Source organism: Glandiceps talaboti, chromosome 12 (assembly GCF_964340395.1).
Source record: "Glandiceps talaboti chromosome 12, keGlaTala1.1, whole genome shotgun sequence".
NCBI lineage: Eukaryota > Metazoa > Hemichordata > Enteropneusta > Spengelidae > Glandiceps > Glandiceps talaboti.
This window is the reverse complement of record NC_135560.1, coordinates 16,240,438-16,257,089: the sequence shown is the minus strand read 5'-3', so window position 1 is coordinate 16,257,089 and position 16,652 is coordinate 16,240,438. Positions and strand designations below refer to the sequence as shown.

The window sequence follows — 16,652 nt, the reverse complement described above, 5'->3', positions numbered from 1 at the left end:
GGAAGAGTTGTTGCGTACACTCACTACAAATGTTTAGCCCATGGTTAATGAGAGCGCCACCAACGACGAAACTTTCAGTGTCAGTCCTGCTTTTATGGTAGAACATAATATTGATGAGACAGGGAAATAAAATATATACCTTTTACGCTTTTGATATCTGAACCTTTTTAATGTGCAGTCGTTTCTAAATGGGCTTGGACAGTTTTCGGATCTCTTTGAAAACACAGCGTTTGGAATGGTACTCATTGTCAGTGCGTCTTTCTATAATTGCCTTCCCTACTTTAATACATCAAGGTTGAACAAGGTAAGATTTGTACCGGTTGAACACAACACCGTCATTCTGTCAACAACATTTCTATTAGAATGTTTATGAACCTATGTTGCGATGGGTTGGGAGTTTGAACGATTTTGTGAGATGAAAGATCAAATGATGAACATCAAGTTCATCGAGATAGAATTACTTAACGTGTGCTGTCACGATATGATGTAACATAACAATTTAATTTTAACAGAATTGTTTCAAAAGATCTGTGAAATAAACACATTTAAAAAACACAAAAATGGATTCTCACTGTTCGTAAATATTTCCATTACTTAATTAACCCCCCCCTGTAATTACTGAAGACTCCCTAAGTACAACAATGACGTGAATTCATACGAGTTGTTCTCCAAAATATTCTCCATAGTCTTTGTAAAAAGGAACGCATCTCCGACTTCAAATGTTGTTTTTCCAAATATGTCCTTACATAAACACAGCAGAATAATATTTGTGAACTAAAATTAAAATCAGGTGAAAATTACAGCCCAGATTCTATGTATACAAATGTACTGAAGTCGAGGTTGACCCCATACCCTTTGCCCTCAGATGACCTTGATCGAATGCATGCGCCAAAACACACTGTATTTTCATATTGTTTCTGTGTCTGCATGCACCATGGGGCCGACATTGCAGATCATACTCGTGTTTGCTGGAATTATAGTATTATCCGGTGGCTACGACTACCCCTTCCAGGATCCAACACTTCCTTGGAGTGATCGGGTGCATGATTTAATCACGCGATTGACGGTAGACGAAATCGCACAGCAGATGGCACTAAGCAGCCCCTCCCCCTCCATAGATCGTCTGAGTATACAGCCATACGAATGGTGGACAGAATGTCTTAGTGGGGACGTTGACGCTGGCCCAGCAACGTCATTTCAACAAGCGTTAGGACTTGCAGCTTCGTTTGAGTGAGTACATGAAACATAGCTATCTTGTGTATACGGACACGTCGTGCGAGCTGGACCAAATAAATACTAGGCCTAGCTACGTGTAAAACAATAAGTTTATCAGATTTGGGGATAACAGTACTTTTATCACTACTTGAAAGAATGGGTAAGCAACCCCTTTTTAAAAACTAATTGCTGTCTCTCCTGTCGGAGTATTCGATACCTGGTCTCGAACCTATTATAGGCCAGTAGAAATTACAATTTACCATGACAGTTGATATCATTGTGTTACCACAACACATTCTGAGTAAAAGAAGAAGAAAACCCGTTTATTTTACATCGCACTTATCAAATGAACTGAATGTTTTATGCCATTTTACTCGAAACGTTGTCATTAACACTTGTGAAGTTTAGAAACGGATGCTTTCCGCGAAGACGTTTCAAATTGTGTCGAAAACTAAACAATGTTTTAACCATAAACTGAATGACATCATAGTGTGTACTGCACTGCAGCCCGCATTGTGGTCTTGTCAAAATTCAAATGTAGATACCAGTTACGTATAACTGCAAATACATTAATTCTCTATTCTCTGTATTTTTTGCAGTGTCGACCTCCTATTTGACGTTGCCAGGACAACAGCCATTGAAGTAAGGGCAAAAAACAACGATTTCGAAAAACGCGGTGAATTTGATATCCACAAAGGATTGGGTTGTTTTAGTCCAGTTCTCAACATCGCTAGACATCCACTATGGGGTAGGAATCAGGTAACCATACTACTAAAATTATATTATTTGTGTTGATGTTGTCATGGGCACGAAACTTTCAAGCGATGGAATTCGGACGTGTAAATTTGTGCAACTTTAGCTTTTCACTCGGAATTATGTGAAAATCGGAACATTCTAAAAGGCTTCGTGTTTCTAACCCGTATGAGAATGCTGTTCAGTAAAATACAGAAGTAGACTTGATACAAGTATTTAATGTAAGCTCATTATGGGAGGGTTTCACCAACCCAACACCCACCCCCACCCCCACCCAGCTCCTTTTTTATCACCTTGTTTAACATTGCACAGGAGACATATGGTGAAGATCCATACCTTACTGGTGAATTCGCTAAACACTTTGTGCGTGGTCTCCAAGGTAACCATCCACGTTACATCATCGCCAATGCCGGATGCAAACATTTTGATGTACATGGTGGCCCAGAGAATGTACCTGTTTCACGATCTTCCTTTAATGCTAAGGTAATACAGACATTGGTTGTTTGTTTGTTCGTTTGTTTGTTTGTTTGTTTGTTTGTTTGTTTGTTTGTTTGTTTGTTTGCAGGCTTGCTTGGTTTTTTTTAGTATGACGTGTGGAGGGTCGGCATTTTAGGGACACAGACACACGTGCACATTTTTATGTAGACTTGTTAAAGTCCGATGGTCGCCTATTACGCATGTCGGAAGTAAGTACATTTTGTTGATGTTGATAATATCTGTGTTCACTAGAAAAACAATTGCAACCTTTCGCAAATCATGTTCACTTCTGTCCCTAGTTTTGTTTGAACGTCCCTAGCTAGTTACTGGCTAGGTTTTCGTACGAGATTCGAAGTGTGCCGATTGCTGAGCTTTAATATTGTACATGTGTTACGGTCTAAATGCCAAGTAAATTGTTACTATGACTATTTACTTTCCAGGTCTCTGAACGGGATTGGCGAATGACATTCCTTCCAGCTTTCCACGAATGTGTAAAAGCAGGAACGTACAGTGTTATGTGTAGTTATAACAGGTAAGGATACCATTGTTTTACTCTACAGAGTTCATACCTTAAATGACTTTGTAACGAATTACATTACTTTTTAAAAACACACATGAGTATTGATATTCCAAATATTGAAAACTTCACATCTACTACATGTATACGCATGTTGTCGTCTCGATGTTTTACTATATATAGCATAAATGGTGTTCCTGCCTGTGCCAATGGTGACCTGCTCATCGATATTTTACGAAATGAATGGAATTTCACCGGCTACGTCATCAGCGACGCAGGTGCTATTGAAAACATCTATACAAAACACCACTATACCATAGATGCTTTGGAGGCGGCCATTAAGTCAGTCAACGCTGGTTGCAACATAGAACTCGGTGGAGGATCAAACCCAACTTTCTTGAAAATCAGCCAGGGTGTTAAGGAAGGGAAAATCTCCAACGAGACTCTCATGGAACGTGTGAAACCTCTGTTTTATACAAGAATGAGATTAGGTGAATTCGATCCGCCTGAGATGAATCCATACAAGATGCTGAATCTGTCTGTAGTTTTGTGTGAAGATCACCGAGAACTGGCGATCAAAACAGCTCTGAGAACATTTGTGCTTCTGAAAAACATGGGTCATGTCCTCCCTCTGAAAGAGAACATTAATAATCTTGCGGTTAGTGAACATTTTGAATTTCACATTTTGAAATAATTTTTAAGAGAAATATGTTACACCGTAATTTTTTTTCTTTATCGCACATTCGATAAAAAATATAATATAGGTGTTATTTACCCCATGTTATACTTATATACATATTTCATGTCTACGGTGTTCCTATGTTGCGTCTTTCGCTGTATACGCCAAACATTAAAGTTGCCTATCACAAATGACCTTTCAGGTTGTCGGTCCCTTTGCTGATAACGCAGACGCCCTCTATGGTGACTACTCGCCAACTACGAACAACTTCACGGTGACACCGAGAAATGGTTTATCACAGCTAGCCAACACAACTAAATATGCCTCTGGATGTGTCGATGTTAAATGTAAAGAATACGAAAACGTCAAAATAAAAGATGCTGTGACGGGAGCCGATTTAGTTGTGGTTTGTCTTGGAACAGGTAATACTGTATCTGTTTACTACATCAGTATAAACCTGAAGTTCTTCGGGAAAAGTCTTGCAAATTATACTTGGGTATAAGTGCATCTTTCATTAAACGGTGTCTTGCAACTTCTTTTCTCAGCCCATCCTTTTCCGTGGCCATGCAATATGATTATGTTTTAGAGATGGCTCATAACCACCTCGCAAGTAAACTTCTTCAACATGCATGTTCAAGTTAAACGTGACGTATGAGTCCGGTGTTCCAGACTTCTGCAGTTCGTAGCTATGCAGCGAGAAAAAATGTAGATGTATTAAATACTAAAAATGCATAATGATAAAATGTAGAAATGGTATAGATTTATGTCACTCTGTTTGAATATACCTATGTCAGAGTTTAAATCGTACCATACAATACTGATGACGTCACCAAAGTAATTTGATGATGTTTTCCCTTTTTTTGTCATATTCAGGAAACGCTGTAGAGTCAGAAGGCAATGACCGGCACGATATTGCACTACCAGGTTTACAGTTGTCCTTACTGAAAGATGCTGTTGAATACGGTAAATTGTCTTGTTCCTAATAACAGTGAAATGTTTTAAATTTGGCAGAAAAATTTGCTAATGGTATTTTGAATCATGTGTTGCAATTGTACCGTTTGATTGTCGTGGCCTGTTTCATGTTTTACATCGTCAAACTACTAGTAGAAGCGTTATACATTTCTGCCCACATTGTGGTTAGTAATAATATGACATGTTACAAGAAATCAGATCAAAAGTACACCGTACTAGGTTTTTTGCTGCTATGTGAATTTGAAGTCCAAGAAACACTTATTACTGTATCCTTTCGACACTATGGATAAACTCTTCCATCCTAAACACGTCACGGGTCTGTCCATGCAAAAGGCCCAAAGCACGGTGGCACTCACTGTACAACACATGGTTTCGTTAATTTGCTTATTTCTTTCTCAAAAGTTGATTTCTGAGAACGTGTTACAACCCATTTGAAGTTACCGTTCACCGGCTCCGTTTAATACAACCACGCAGAAATCAATAAGAACCTGCTACCCTTTAAGATAGCAAGATTGACTAAATGCACTTTCTTGTAACATTTTGTCTAAAGAAATGAACTAACGTGCCAACATGGCACAAGTCGAATGCACACATCAAAACATTGGCACTTGCGTGTGTGCGTATAGTTGCAGTACACTCTTGTGTAGATTATGCAGTTTCCTATTGATATTTGCATGGTTGTATATAACAGAGCCCGTGAATGGTAATTTGAAATATGCTGTAGTACTCTATGATACATTTGCTTTATTTCCTAACCTAATAATCGACTGTTGTTAGAAATAATTACCGAAGAATTATCATGTAAAGTAGTACATTTTCTTTATTTACAGCTAAAGGTAAACCTGTGATTTTACTGTTATTCAATGCTGGACCACTGGATGTATCGTGGGCTGTGAATAACGATGCAGTTTCAGCCATTGCAGAATGTTTCTTCCCAGCTCAAGCCACCGGTACAGCTTTATATCGACTTTTTGTAAATATGGAAGGTAGCAATCCTGCAGGACGATTACCAATGACATGGCCAAAATCTATGGACCAGGTGAGTTATCTGTGATGCAAGATTATAGGGTGCGAAATGTTGTTTGGTTTGATAAAGGACTATCGTAGGCAAATTAAAGCCTCTGTAGAGGGCTAAATGGTTGGCCTGGCCAGAGTAGGAGGGAACCATCCAGGGTGCTACGGAAACTAAGCAAATTCTACATCAAAGATGCAAATTCCGAAAACGCATAGTTATAACGAAAATCAGCTGACCACGAAGGTAATTCAGGTTTAACACTCCTTGTGTCCAAACCTAAGTAATCTTTTGTCTTTTGCAAAATTGTATTTATAGCTATTCAACTCTGGCACAATTTTGTGTTCTGATCTTCGCCCGTAATATACAGGTTGACAGTAGAGGCGGTTAAAACATTGTATGCATCACAAGCACAAGACACTTACAAAACATGCAGGCCTAACGCTAACTCTGAACAATGCACATAATATAAATGAGATGTGATTTACCTTCACTAGGTTCCTCCAATTGTGGACTACACCATGGAGGGAAGAACGTATCGCTATTCCAACGCCGACCCTTTGTTTCCGTTCGGCTTTGGTCTGTCTTACACCTTCTTTAAATACTTCAACATGACTGTCACACCACAGAATATCAAACCATGTGACGTAGTAACAGTACCAGTGACGGTGATGAACGTGGGCCAGTTGCCAGGTGACGAGGTAAGGTGGTTTGACATCAGACAGTATTGATGCAGACTTGAGATGTAGAGGTTATGTATACTTAGAATGCTCTTGGCAATAGCACCGTCATAAAAAAAACCCGCTAGCCTCTAGCGCCCCAACTCTGGCTTGCGAGAATGGAGATAGTTTTGAAGGCATTAGCATTGGTTTTTGTCATATTTCTAATTGCAATGTATTACCCGTAAGAACGCATGCGCGTGCCCACCGTACGGCACTAGTTTGATGTAGGTTAGCTAACTTTTAAGTGTGTCGAAGATCTCAATTAAAACAGGAGAGGGTATATATGAGATGCACACTTCTATGACTTAGTCACACTATTTCTAGTGGTGGTAGTGATTTTGTGACAAATCGCACTACACCTGGTTCAAAAGGATGGAACTCTTTAATACCCTAGTGAGATATGTACAGTGGGGCCTTTGCGATTTCTATAAAGTGACATTATGTTCGGTGTTTATTCCCAGTATAAATTTATTTATTTATTTATTTATTTATTTATTTATTTATTTATTTATTTATTTATTTATTTATTTATTTATTTAGATTTATGGCTCGTTTAAAAACAGCTACCCCGTGCATACCTCAATGCCCACAGACCATATTATTGAGTGTAGTATTATTTACTCTTAAATGATTTCTATTACAGGTTATACAAGTATACATAAGTTGGCACAATGCATCTGTCACCGTACCAAGACTACAACTCGTAGGCTTCCGTCGAGTGCGTGAAATCCAACCATCAGCTAGCGTTACAGTGAACGTTGACATTGTTCCCCGTGTGATGGCGGTATACACTGATCAGTGGATGATAGAACCTGGTCTGTTTACCGTTTATGCTGGTGGTCAGCAACCAAATCAAGTCACCCACCAAGTACCTTCTAATGTTGTGACGTCACAATTTGTCATTACAGGGAAACCAACAACTCTGAACTCTTGTAAATTTTCTGGTTAACCGAATTTATTCTTATCTACAATTGAAAATAAAAATAAACTTTTCTGGTGATTTTGTAAGATTTTTAATAAAATGTTCGAAATGTACGTCCTCTTGGTATTTTTACACCCCACCCCCACCCCCACCCCACCCCACCCAAGTCTTTGTAATGTGGAACCTTTGTAATCTTTGTAATGCATTGGAAGTCTCGCACTAGCACTATCGATGAAAAATAAAGTCACCGTGTAAACTAATCCGTCATGGCAAATAGAGGCGTTGTTAAAGTTTACCACTACCGTAACATCACGTAAATAAAGCATGGGCAAGATCACAACTTGAGTACAGATTTTGTTTGGTGTTGGTTTCTTCTACACATCACTTGTACTGCACTTACACAAAGAAATAATTCTAGAAACTAATGCTACATTCAAGTTGGTATTGAAATATGAATTGAAAAAAGCCATCCCTGGCTAAAGTCGAAGTTGACCTCTTAACCCGCTGTCTATGACCTTAATCAGATAAATGCACCAGGTAAAAATACTTCACTGTCATATTGTTACTGGGTCTATAAACACCATGCGGTCGACATTGCAGGTAATACTCGTCCTTGTTGGAATCGTAGTATCGTCCCGTGCCTACGACTATCCCTTCCAGGATCCCACTCTCCCCTGGGGTGATCGGGTGCAAGATTTAATCACGCGTTTAACGGTAGACGAAATCGCACGACAGATGGCACTGAGCAGTCCCGCCCCCTCCATAGATCGTCTCGGTATAAAACCATACGAATGGTCCACGGAATGTCTTAGCGGAGACGTTGACGCTGGCCCGGCGACGTCATTTCAACAAGCATTAGGACTTGCAGCTTCATTTGAGTGAGTACATGAAACGTACCTGTTGTGTATGGGAAATTTATTTTTTCTAGTTTGTACCATGCAACTATCCGTCCATATCAGAATATTTAGTCTCAAAGTACACGTTGTGTGATCTAGACCGAAGTACTGGGCCGACGTGTAAAACAATACCAGCTCTATTGATGGAAGTTGTTTATTGTTCATACCGAAGACTTCATGGCAGTCTCTCACCTACATGTACATCATACAAAAATGTATATAGCGTATTAGCGCAGACAACCAACACAAATTGTTGAACCGTTATAGGAGTGACAACATATAGTCGATGTCAGTATGTTATCACAGCACTGCAAATCGCTCGAGCTAAACTCTCTTCTGTATTTTTATTTGCAGTGTCGACGTCATCTTTGACGTTGCCAGGACAACAGCCATTGAAGTAAGGGCAAAGAACAACGATTACGAAAAACACGGTGAATATGATAACCACAAAGGGTTGGGATGTTTTAGTCCAGTTCTCAACATCGCCAGACATCCACTATGGGGTAGGAATCAGGTGACCATACTACTAAAACATAATTTACCCCCTTTTTTTTTTTTAAAGAGATGACGTTCAAACTTGCTGAAGCGCAAATTTACCAAAGTTTGTGTTCCACATACAGTTATAAGAAAATCGAAAATTCAAACAGGTTTTGTGTTTCTAATCCATATGATGACGCTTTTTAGTCCATAAAATATTTTAACGATGGGTAAATGTAAGTAGCCAAGAAACCAATATGTAACTGCATTGAAGTAATTTAACGCCGCGGGTAACCCTCTTTCTATAATCTTATTTGTCATTGCACAGGAGACATATGGTGAAGATCCATACCTTACTGGTGAATTCGCTAAACACTTTGTGCGTGGTCTCCAAGGTAACCATCCACGTTACATCATTGCCAATGCCGGATGCAAACATTTTGATGTACACGGTGGCCCAGAGAATGTACCTGTTTCACGATCTTCCTTTAATGCTAAGGTAATACAGATATTGTTTGTCTGTTTGTTTGTTTGGTTTTTTTGTTTGTTTGTTTGTTCGTTTGTTTGTTTGTTTGTTTGTTTGTTCGTTTGTTCGTTTGTTTGGAGAGTCACAATTTTATGGACGCGGAGACACGTAGCCCTATATATTTTTGTTGTGTACGTTTATCTATGGTTTAGTACACACATGTCCAGATAAAGTACTCTGTTGACAAACACCATGCGTGTTTGTTCTCAATACCCACCCCCATACCAAGTTCCCACCAATTTGGATTTTTTTTACTTGACCGTGATGCCGGAGTTCATTAGTGAAAAGTCTTTCTCGAAGTTGTGTATATTTTTGCTCTAATTTTCTCTTGTGTTCTCTTTAGAGTCCCGAGTTATTGGCTAGGTTTTCACAGTGTCGAACCTCGAGGCACACGCATGTAACTCTGTAAACAGATATTTACGACGTTACAATGTTGTACAGAGGTGTCTCAGTCGATACATGTAACTATTTACTTTCCAGGTCTCTGAGCGGGATTGGAGGATGACATTCCTTCCAGCTTTCCATGAATGTGTAAAAGCAGGAACATACAGTCTTATGTGTAGTTATAACAGGTAAGGATACCATCATTTCACTCTACAAGGTTATATCTAAATTAATTTGTGATGAATTTCCCGACTTTTTTTTACTCGTGTGTATTGCAAATATTGCAAACTTCACATCTACTACATGTATACGCATGTTGTCGTCTCAATGTTTTACTATACATAGCATAAATGGTGTTCCTGCCTGTGCCAATGGTGATCTTCTCATCGATATTTTACGAAATGAATGGAATTTCACCGGCTACATCATCAGCGATGCAGGCGCTATTGAAAACATCTATACAAAACACCACTATACCATAGATGCTCTGGAAGCGGCCATTAAGTCAGTCAACGCTGGTTGCAACATAGAACTCGGTGGAGGATCAAACCCAACTTTCTTGAAAATCAGCCGGGGTGTTAAGGAAGGGAAAATCTCCAACGAGACTCTCATGGAACGTGTGAAACCTCTGTTTTATACAAGAATGAGATTAGGTGAATTCGATCCGCCTGAAATGAATCCATACAAGATGCTGAATCTGTCTGTAGTTTTGTGTGGAGATCACCGAGAACTGGCGATCAAAACAGCTCTGAAAACATTTGTGCTTCTGAAAAACATGGACCATGTCCTTCCTCTGAAAGACAACATTAATAATCTTGCGGTTAGTGAACATTTTGAATTTCAAATTTTGAAATAATTTTTAAGAGAAATAAAGTAATGTGACGCCATATATATATATATTTTCCTCGTCGCACATTCCATGAAAATATAATACAGGTACCCCATATTATACTTATAAACATATTTCATGTCTTCTCTGTTCCTATGTTGTGTGTTTGCTGCATACGCCATATAAGTTGCCTATCAAAAATGACCTTACAGGTTGTTGGTCCCTTTGCTGATAACGCAGACGCCCTCTACGGTGACTACTCGCCAACTACGAACAACTTCACGGTGACACCGAGAAATGGTTTATCACAGCTAGCCAACACAACTAAATATGCCTCTGGATGTGACGATGTTAAATGTAGAGAATACGAAAACGTCAAAATAAAATATGCTGTGACGGGAGCCGATTTAGTTGTGGTTTGTCTTGGAACAGGTAATACTGTATCTGTTAATTATTCGCTGGTATAAAAAAAATGCGTTCTTTACAAAAATCTGAGGAATTATTGGAAATAATCACAGCATAGCTACGTCTAGTTGTTTGGCTTATAAACCATACACATTAAAATATTGAATGTCAGCAGTCTGTGCGTCATACTGTTTGAATCACTATAAATCGTACCATACAATTGATGACGTCACCAAAGTAATTTGATGATGTTTTCTCCTGTTTTGTCCTATTCAGGAAACGCACATTAAATATTGAATGTCAGCAGTCTGTGCGTCATACTGTTTGAATCATTATAAATCGTACCATACAATTGATGACGTCACCAAAGTAATTTGATGATGTTTTCTCCTGTTTTGTCATATTCAGGAAACCCTGTAGAGTCAGAAGGCAATGACCGGCACGATATTGCACTACCAGGTTTACAGTTGTCGTTACTGAAAGATGTTGTTGAATACGGTAAAAGCCGTTTTCATGATATTAAGAAATATTTAACACTGAAGAACGTTGTCAGTGTTCTGTGAATTACATGTACTTTGCAACTGCACCGTGTTTGATTGTCGTAGCCTGTTTCATTTTGCATCAGCCATGGAAGTATGACCCACATAGAAGTATAACCAAAGTTATTAGTAGAATTGTCGTACGTGCCGCCCAGAATGTGGTTGTAGTCTAACATATTTTACTATGGCATTTAATAAGACTGAACAATAAATCGGACCAAAAGTGCACATCGGGTTTATTGCTGCTAATTTGAGGTTCAAGAAACACTATTGGCCATACATGTCAATACCATAGATAAACTGTTCCATCCTACAAAAAGTCCACGTGTAATGAGTGTCAGTACATGGTGCCACTAGTTTTTTTAATATAATAATAATTATTGAAGAACTACCATGTAAAGCAAGATGTAGTTGTTGGACTGTACATTCCCTTTGTTTATTTACAGCTAATGGTAAACCTGTGATTTTACTGTTATTCAATGCTGGACCATTGGACGTATCGTGGGCTGTGAATAACGATGCAGTTTCAGCCATTGTAGAATGTTTCTTCCCAGCTCAAGCCACTGGTACAGCTTTGTATCGACTGTTTTTAAATATGGAAGGTAGCAATCCTGCAGGACGATTACCTATGACATGGCCAAAATCTATGGACCAGGTGAGTTATCTTGTTATGTTTATTGTGTGCGAAACTTTAACGGTTAAAACATTGTCTTCATCACTTCTTCAAAACAACTTTAAAAAGTGATTTGAAAATAAATGAAAAGTTGTTTGCCTTCACTAGGTTCCTCCAATAGTGGACTACACCATGGAGGGAAGAACGTACCGTTACTCCAGTGCCGATCCCTTGTTTCCGTTCGGCTTTGGTCTGTCTTACACCTTCTTTAAATACTTCATCATGACTGTCACACCACAGAATATCAAACCATGTGACGTAGTAACAGTACCAGTGACGGTGATGAACGTGGGTCAGTTGCCAGGTGACGAGGTAAAGTTGTTTCATACATGTCTCGACATCAGAGTGTTTTTTGAAATGTTAGTTTGTCAGGCATACACTAGGTGATATTTGGAGTATGCTAAAACAGGAGAAAGCATAGGTAGGAGATACAATATACCTAAGTTCTAAGGGAAGTTTTGCCGCTTTCCTTGTTATAAACCGTTTACATGTACTAACGCACTCGACTGAAAGATCAACCGTTGTGTACGCTCTTCTAATCCATTTCCACAAACGTAGAGGGAAATATTAAGGATGCTTCCGACAATGTCCTTACAGTATATAACCGTATTTTGTGAAAAGGAATGGAATTGCGATTTGTAAAAAGTCACGTTCGGTGCTTATTCCAGAATACATATTTTTGATTTGTTGTTGTTGTTGTTGTTGTTGTTGTTGTTGTTGTTGTTGGTGGTGGTGGTGGTGGTGGTGGTGGTGGTGGTGGTGGTGGTGTTGTTGTTGTTGTTGTTGTTGTTTGGGTGGTGGTTGTTGTTTTATCACGTATCATGACTCCTTGTAAAACAGCAATCACGGATTTGAACGTGAACTTGATCAAATGACTGACCTTTGTTTTTTTTTCAATACATTGTACAACCCATGCACAAGTCAATGCCCACAGACCATCATTGAATGCAGTGGTAATAATACAGTTCAATAATTTCTATTACAGGTTATACAAGTATACATAAGTTGGCACAATGCATCTGTCACCGTACCAAGACTACAACTCGTAGGTTTCCGTCGAGTGCATGAAATCCAACCATCAGCTAGCGTTACAGTGAACGTTGACATTGTTCCCCGTGTGATGGCGGTATACACTGATCAGTGGATGATAGAACCTGGTCTGTTTACCGTTTATGCTGGTGGTCAGCAACCAAATCAAGTCACCCACCAAGTACCTTCTAATGTTGTGACGTCACAATTTGTCATTACAGGGAAACCAACAACTCTGAACTCTTGTAAATTTTCTGGTTAACCGAATTTATTCTTATCTACAATTGAAAATAAAAATAAACTTTTCTGGTGATTTTGTAAGATTTTTAATAAAATGTTCGAAATGTACCCCTCTTGGTATTTTCAGTGTGACCATTTTTCTTCAGATCTTACCTAAAGGTAATACAGAACATGTACACATGCATTAATGAGGTAATTATATATTTTTTTAAGTGAATGGCTGCCATACTTGCTGTGGAAATCCACCATTTCTAGTATAGGCACCAAAAGACAGACACTAATAATTCAATATATTTAGATCTTTCAATTAGTATCACCCTATTTTACCTTTACCTTTACCTTCAGATTCATTATCAAAATGTCAAAAACTCAATTTATCAATTTGATTCGTTGGCTTCACAGAGATAAAATAAAAAAGGGTGTGTCTTCTACAAAAAGTCGCGGTTCTTACTTCGCGCATGATGGGCTACATTGGAAAAAGTGTGACGTAACACAAGGTTGATTTATATGTTGATAATGCATTTTTACCATAATGTCGAATCTCGAATCCATCACAAATGTAATACACGACACATTAATACATAAGTTTAGTGTTGTTTAACGTGTGTATAAAGTAAATTTGTTGTAGAAGCCCCTCCCTAGCAGGGGAGATACTTGGCTTGGTACTATGGTAGTCACAGATGTGCATACTCTGGCGAATTCAAATATACAAGCACAAACGCTGCAAAGGTTCAAAACCTAGGGATAAAAAAAATCTAGTTCAGCAAGAAACTATGGATCTAGACGGCAATTTGCAATTTATAGAAACTGCGTGGTCCAAAATTGAATGTTGACAACTTGGAAACTACGTCCATTTCGAATACATGGCATCGTCGTAAACCACAGCTTATTTTAAAGCACCGTCCAAGAGGAGTGCACCGCCAAGAGAGGAGTGTCGTGGAAAAAATGACATCTCTGGTTTGCGTGAATGAGATATGGAGTCACTAGCACTGAAAGTCGTACTTCATTCAAAGAGGGGTCAAACCTCGACATATAATGCTTCTAAAACGGAGGGTAAAAACCGCGGTACATGTACATAACTTTATTATGTGAATAACCCATACCCCCCCCCCTCCCCGCGCGTTAACTATTTAATACATACTTTATATCCAGCAGTACGTCAACAATTTGAGTACAGATTTTGTTTTGGGTTCTCCTACGCGTCACTTCTAAGTTACCCGTTTGCTATGTATTTGCTTATACCACGGTATAGTGTAATTTATTCAAACACATAATCCTAGAGGAATTCCTCAAGGTTACAAAGCACAGACGAAATAAGTAAAATAAAAGAAATTTAAAGTATGCATTAAGAAATAACCACAAAAAAATACAAAAAAGAAATAAACTACTGGTATTATAAAATTGAAACATACTGATGCATTAAATGGGTTAGACGAGTAGGTGTTGTATGAGTGAACAGTGCTCATCAGACATCTTTGAAAGATTTTCAATTGCACTAAACCATTTACTTTTTTTATTTATGTTAACTATCGACAGACTCTTTAAGTGGTGAGTTTGAGGTTGACCGATGTGTGAGGGCGCCCCGTCACGGCGTACCTTACAGACTGAGGAATCAATTGCATGATTATTATTATTATGATGATGATGTGCGCCAAATAACAAACAAATCGAAAATTCCCTTGACTAGTATTTAAAATAATTAAAAATATAATCAACGACACACATGTAAAGTTTTGAATGAATAAGACTAAAGCTTGTCAAAAATATAAGATTGGTGTTTCCGCCCGGGCTCGAACCGGGGACCTCTCGCGTGTGAGGCGAGCGTGATAACCACTACACTACGAAAACATTCCTTTGAACAGGAAAACAAAAAAATTCCGATTGATATATCTTACTGGTCGCCGGAGTTATTCAGTTTGCAATCAACCGTACATTCCAGTTTAGTTTATTTCATAAAATTGTGTATTCTCATGAAAACACGACTTTAAAATAAATAGTTTTATTTTATTTTTATAACACTGCGCACACTACGTATATACATACAAGCTCCCTAAATAAGGGCCCAAGGCACTCCCCTATTTTACATATAATCAACATAATATATGAGGGCGCTCTATTAATGATCGGGGACCATCAAAGCACGTTTCATCCATTGTCCTTTTGAACGCAGTTGAAAATACGTTTATTATGTTAGAAACCACAATTTTCAGGTAACATTTTTGTTTTAGGTCCATATATGTGTTGTTTAACCGTAAACTAGTTAGCAGAGAGTGGACCCGATGAAACGATTACGTCAAACAGGACGTATCCCAGCATGCCATTCGTCCCACCAGTACAAAAAGAAGAAAAAGACCGTGAAATATGGCGACGGTCGCAAAGCCAGCTGCAATCTCAGTGAAGTTTTAGCCATTGGGACTTGACATTTTGGACTGAGTTTTCCTCCACTAATTGTGGAGTTTGTAAAAAGTGTGCAGAAAGTATTTTGGTATTTCTCTGATTCACCTTTCTAGTGCTTGGTGGTGACATACCGCGGCATTTTCCATTGTTTTCAACTTTCGAGTCTGTTTCTGCTCAGTCTCCGTTTGCTTCATGAGTAACTCAAAATTGTGGGCGACCATTTCTTGTTAACCCGTGTATTCTAAACTATATTATCAACACCAGTGCATTCTTGGACGTTTTCCATGTTCCAGACTGTATTAGCGAAGCCTTAAGACCAGGATAAAGGGGCGAATTTTCCAGAAATCGGGACGACCGCGGAGTCGGATGCAGGCTCTCCAAGCTTGCTGTGTACCTCGTGCCTCGGAATTGCGACTGAGCTATGGAGAACAAGGTGAGTAGATTTGTTTCAAGTTCGTCTGCTATTTTGTATCCTGTCGCCGGCAAATTACGTCAGTATACTTACATTTAACCCAGCATGTTGTGTGTGCTAGCAATTTAAAAATGATTTCGGAGATATTTATTAATTTTGCATGCTGTTACACGGTATTTGATTTTGCTGTAGAGTTTTTGTTTGGTTTCCGAACACTAGTAACAGCAGACGAATATAACTAGCACTATGTTTTTGCTTGGTTTCACCCTGTTTTTTAGTTTTCCTTTTTCACCCACGGAGATGTTAACCGAATAGTTCCCCAAGAACACGTACGTGTCCCGCATGAGCATGCTGCTTTCGTGCCTAATCAGGAGCTGACCACAACCGTACCCCTTCCTCAAGAAACTATTGGAGACTATGGTCATTACAAGTTTACTTCTACCCCCTCCACAACTGAACCTGTTATAATATCGGCACAGGTTGACGGACAGGACTACCCCTCTCAAGATATTGAAGAAGACGTTGAAGTCGAAGATAATGGTGATCAGTCATCGAATGAAAGCGGAGCTTCCAGGT

At 38.8% G+C, this 16,652-nt stretch overlaps 3 protein-coding genes and 1 non-coding gene across 8 annotated transcripts in view; 3 read left to right on the top strand and 1 right to left on the bottom strand.

Moving 5' to 3' along the window:
- The first annotated feature begins 877 nt into the window (after positions 1 to 877).
- Positions 878 to 7,336, top strand: LOC144443466 (uncharacterized). The gene is made up of 10 exons (XM_078132952.1): positions 878 to 1,230; positions 1,815 to 1,974; positions 2,281 to 2,451; positions 2,886 to 2,977; positions 3,146 to 3,620; positions 3,844 to 4,063; positions 4,515 to 4,604; positions 5,444 to 5,652; positions 6,123 to 6,326; positions 6,991 to 7,336. Exons 1-10 carry the CDS (start codon positions 884 to 886, stop codon positions 7,294 to 7,296), a joined length of 2,274 nt encoding a protein of 757 aa, XP_077989078.1. The 5' UTR covers positions 878 to 883; the 3' UTR covers positions 7,297 to 7,336.
- Positions 7,337 to 7,851: 515 nt separating this feature from the next.
- Positions 7,852 to 13,329, top strand: LOC144442999 (uncharacterized). The gene is made up of 10 exons (XM_078132373.1): positions 7,852 to 8,147; positions 8,520 to 8,679; positions 8,971 to 9,141; positions 9,649 to 9,740; positions 9,898 to 10,372; positions 10,594 to 10,813; positions 11,195 to 11,284; positions 11,772 to 11,980; positions 12,107 to 12,310; positions 12,984 to 13,329. The coding sequence occupies exons 1-10, from the start codon at positions 7,852 to 7,854 to the stop codon at positions 13,287 to 13,289; spliced, it is 2,223 nt and encodes a 740-aa protein (XP_077988499.1). The 3' UTR covers positions 13,290 to 13,329.
- A 1,713-nt stretch (positions 13,330 to 15,042) lies between these two features.
- On the bottom strand, positions 15,043 to 15,115 carry Trnav-cac (transfer RNA valine (anticodon CAC)). Its single transcript has one exon. It is a non-coding gene; the product is annotated as a tRNA-Val (tRNA).
- A 396-nt stretch (positions 15,116 to 15,511) lies between these two features.
- The window catches only part of LOC144443863 (chromodomain-helicase-DNA-binding protein 1-like), a 42,757-nt gene continuing 41,616 nt past the window's right edge, over positions 15,512 to 16,652 (top strand). For 3 of the 5 annotated variants that reach the window (XM_078133448.1, XM_078133449.1, XM_078133447.1), the window contains exons 1-2: positions 15,512 to 16,097; positions 16,355 to 16,650. In XM_078133448.1, coding sequence (XP_077989574.1) covers positions 16,086 to 16,097; positions 16,355 to 16,650 — 308 coding nt within the window. In that variant the 5' untranslated portion in view covers positions 15,512 to 16,085. The remainder of the gene's footprint in view (positions 16,098 to 16,354; positions 16,651 to 16,652) is intronic. The other 2 variants (XM_078133446.1, XM_078133450.1) reach the window with 2 other exon arrangements.

Bases quoted from the DNA above. Each gene is read 5' to 3' on its own strand.
- LOC144443466 (XM_078132952.1), top strand. From the start codon at position 884: ATGCGCCAAAACACACTGTATTTTCATATTGTTTCTGTGTCTGCATGC. The intron at 1,231-1,814 runs GTGAGTACATGA...TATTTTTTGCAG, and splicing joins GGACTTGCAGCTTCGTTTGA to TGTCGACCTCCTATTTGACG. The intron at 2,978-3,145 runs GTAAGGATACCA...TACTATATATAG, and splicing joins GTTATGTGTAGTTATAACAG to CATAAATGGTGTTCCTGCCT.
- LOC144442999 (XM_078132373.1), top strand. From the start codon at position 7,852: ATGCGGTCGACATTGCAGGTAATACTCGTCCTTGTTGGAATCGTAGTA. The intron at 8,148-8,519 runs GTGAGTACATGA...TTTTATTTGCAG, and splicing joins GGACTTGCAGCTTCATTTGA to TGTCGACGTCATCTTTGACG. The intron at 10,373-10,593 runs GTTAGTGAACAT...ATGACCTTACAG, and splicing joins ACAACATTAATAATCTTGCG to GTTGTTGGTCCCTTTGCTGA.